Source organism: Pseudorasbora parva, chromosome 21 (genome assembly GCF_024679245.1).
Source record: "Pseudorasbora parva isolate DD20220531a chromosome 21, ASM2467924v1, whole genome shotgun sequence".
NCBI classification, from domain to species: domain Eukaryota; kingdom Metazoa; phylum Chordata; class Actinopteri; order Cypriniformes; family Gobionidae; genus Pseudorasbora; species Pseudorasbora parva.
Window position 1 is genome coordinate 9,870,117 of NC_090192.1, and position 3,462 is coordinate 9,873,578.

Consider the following 3,462-nt stretch of genomic DNA (forward strand, 5'->3'; position numbering starts at 1 on the left):
CATATAATGTGTGTTAAGTACACCGAAAACATTGCATTTAATTGCACAATTAAGTGTATTTAGTATAAGTATATTATCTGTGTAATAAGTACACTTTATAAAAGTACACTAAAGTGCACTTTTTTTTCACAAGGGTATGTCATTATATCGTTGCTTAATTTGACGTCATTCAAATGAAAATCTTCATTTCAGAAAATCCTACAGAATGTGGGAAAGGGAAAAGAATTCGTTCTTTCCTCAAGAGGGTATGGAAGGCTATGAAGAGTTCTGTCTGCTGCTGTTGTCTCAGTAGTGCTGTGGATGTTGTGGAGCCTTTTTCCCCTGATCCTGAGCCATCATCATCTGCGTCAGATCCCTCCGGCGTCAAGCTAAATGATGGTAAATCGCTGATCATTATTTCTCCAACATCGTTTTAAACAGTATTGTCATCTTGTTTTTCACTGAAAATAATGCTTATGGCTTGTTTTGAGGAAATATTCAAAAAAAAAATTTTGTAGGTCATATATTTCTCATATTTTTCTGTTTGTTTTTCAGAGTCTTTTGAGTCTCTCTATAATGTGGGAGAGATGCTTGGATCCGGAGGATTTGGCAGCGTGTACAAGGGAACACGCAAATTTGATGGCAAAAAGGTAAATCTGACTGAATTGTTCAAACATTTTGCTCTTGAATGCATCAAAACATATTTCAAACTAACTTTCTTTTTTGTTGCAGGTTGCCATCAAGCAGTTAAGCAAGACTGAAAACAATCGTTATCTCTATATTGTAAGTTGGCCAAAACCTGAATATGTATTTAGTCGTTTCAGTGCAGATTACTGTAGTTAATACACCCGTAGAAAGCATTAAGTGTAAATGTGATTGACAAATAAGCCTAGAGGCACCAAATAACTTTGAGCTGAAAAGGCTCTTTTGAATGTATCTAAAAAGATACTTTAAAAAAAAGATACTGTGATATATTTTCTTCATATTTTTACTCAGCTAACCTTCTGATTAATATTTTTCTCTAGCCTGGGCATCCCAAACCTCTCGTTACAGAAGTGGCGCTGCTGCTGATGATGAGGCGAAAACCCATAAGCCCGCTCATCATACAGCTATACGAGTGGTTTGAACATCCTGGAAAATTCACTCTTGTTATGGAGTTCCCGGAGCCTTGCATGAGCTTGCGGGACTACATCGTTCGTAAACCCATCCTGTATGAACCCACAGCACGGTTCATCATGCGACAGGCTCTGCTGGCAGTACAGGTCTGCATCGAGCATGGTGTTTTTCATAATGACATTCATGCGGAGAATTTCCTGTTGAATGAAAGGACGTTGGAGCTCAAGCTGATAGACTTTGGCTGCGGTCAGCTATTTAGCAGTGATGGCTACGAGAGCAGAACATACGCTGGTGAGCATTTTGAGAGTGTGAAAACCTGAATGTAGTGACTTATTATTAAATGCTTTAAAAAAAAAGCTCATCAATGTGCAAATGTCTTGTTTACAGGACTACCGTATTACTGCCCACCTGAAGTCTTAACAGAACCTCGTTTCCACGCCGTACCAGCAAATGTCTGGGCTCTAGGAGTGCTGTTGTTCACTATGGTGCACGTATTTCATCCCTTTCCCAATTGGAAACAAATCAGAGAAGCCAAAATTCCATTAATGTACCACAACTTATCCAAAAGTGAGTGAATCATATTGACAACATTGATAACACACACACACACACACACACACACACAAAGCAAAGGCTCTGAACAGAAACAGTTAAAGATGAAGTATGTAAGATTTTTTTATATATAGCTCAACGTATAGCGAGAGTTTGGGGCGTGGCTACTGTAGCAGGCGGAGCCATGGGAAAAGAAGTTTAGCTAAAGAAGTGAAAAACAAAATTCGCTGCATTTATACCTTACACAGGTCATGAACATGTCAAAGTGAACAAAGCATTGTGATACAAAGCACGCTTCAATAATAATAATAATAATAATAATAATAATAATAATAGATTTCATTTATAATGCAATTTTCATTCCGAAGAATCCCAAAGTGCAACAAAGGGAAAAAATAACAAAAAATTAATAACAAGTAAAAATACAGAACAATACAAACAATCAACCAACACAGAAAACTGAACAGAAACAGAGCTGATGGTGAACAGAAAACAGAGCTAATGATATATCATAGTCATGCTCCCGTTCAGAAAGATACATTTTCATAAAGACAAATGCAACACCGCTGAAAGTATTCCTAATATGTTGAACCTTAAACAAGAGCTGTGTTTGTGATGTTGGGGAAGACGTAATGCACAAAAGGGGCCGTTGCAAGGTTTTTTGAAAATATTATTTATTTTGTAATTCCGGCCTGTGCCACTAGTGTGACAGAAACTACATACTTCACTTTTAAAGTAAAGCTGAAGAACATTTTACAGTATAATAATCATGTTTTAGATGCTGTTTTCATAGATGAATGACTAACTCCTTATTAAAATTTGTACAGAATACAGGGATCTGATTAGCCAGTGCCTAGCCCGGGATCCAACTAAACGGCCAACGTTAGAGCAGATGTCACGACATAGATGGATGAGATGACCTTCTGTAGATTGGAGAAGTTCAGGAGATTCACTCGATCAGTGATTTCAGCAGGTTTGAGGAAGTGTAACAGACAGAGTAGGATTATTATCATTTGTCTTATTTCAAATTTGCGTTCTTGTTATAGTCAAGTCACCTTCATTTATGAAGTGCTTCATACAATACAGATCATTTCAAAGCGGCTTTACTGTAATAAACAGGGAAATATACAGTGTAATAAACTCTAAAAATCATGATTCATGAGTTGACTTGTTCATATAATCTTTGTATTGAATAGGAAACAACATACTTGCTGTCCTTGGTGGAGGGCTTGAGCTCGAGACTTGAGCCGAAGCCTGATGTCCAACCCCAACCTGACTGAGAACTCAGAGCCTGTCCACGTCTGAGCAAGAACACGAGAGACTGCAAGACTGGGAAGAAGTCATCAGTCATCACAGCCACATTTGCTTTGATTTTAAACGTCAAGACAAGTCATCTTTATTTATATAGCGCCTTATATGCGACCGATCTTTACTCACAGCAGCTGGAATATTTAAACTGGTCATTTTGATGGCGGATTGTAATCCAGAAAGGTCCAAACGACAATCATCAGTGACAACTGGAGATTCACTCGTAGTCAAAAGCAAAAGATTCGTCTGTACAGAAATTGAAACCTGCAGGAAACGCTAAAACACGCTCACGCAATACTGATATTTTTAGCATGAACAAATTGAGAACAAAGTTTTGCGGGGAAAATTTTATTTTTTTCTCATAAATTTAATGGAATTGTTTTTAGATACTTCACCTTTAAATTCATGTTTTTATAATTCGTGGAATTGTTAATTTGCAAAGCTTTAATTATTCATCATAGCCCCTAAGCTAACTGAGTTGCTACAATCAATTCATTCAGTTTATTG

At 37.3% G+C, this 3,462-nt stretch overlaps 1 protein-coding gene across 2 annotated transcripts; it reads left to right on the top strand.

Annotated features, from left to right (window-relative positions):
• Positions 1-232: 232 nt before the first annotated feature.
• LOC137056046 (serine/threonine-protein kinase pim-2-like) lies at positions 233-3,257 on the top strand. Of its 2 annotated transcripts, none has more exons than XM_067430000.1 (6): positions 233-378; positions 535-629; positions 712-762; positions 1,005-1,386; positions 1,483-1,662; positions 2,844-3,257. In XM_067430000.1, exons 1-6 carry the CDS (start codon positions 258-260, stop codon positions 2,891-2,893), a joined length of 879 nt encoding a protein of 292 aa, XP_067286101.1. In that variant the 5' UTR covers positions 233-257; the 3' UTR covers positions 2,894-3,257. The 2 variants fall into 2 exon arrangements, with proteins under 2 accessions (XP_067286101.1, XP_067286100.1); XM_067429999.1 differs by lacking the exon at positions 2,844-3,257 and adding an exon at positions 2,475-2,612.
• The last annotated feature ends 205 nt before the right edge of the window (positions 3,258-3,462 follow it).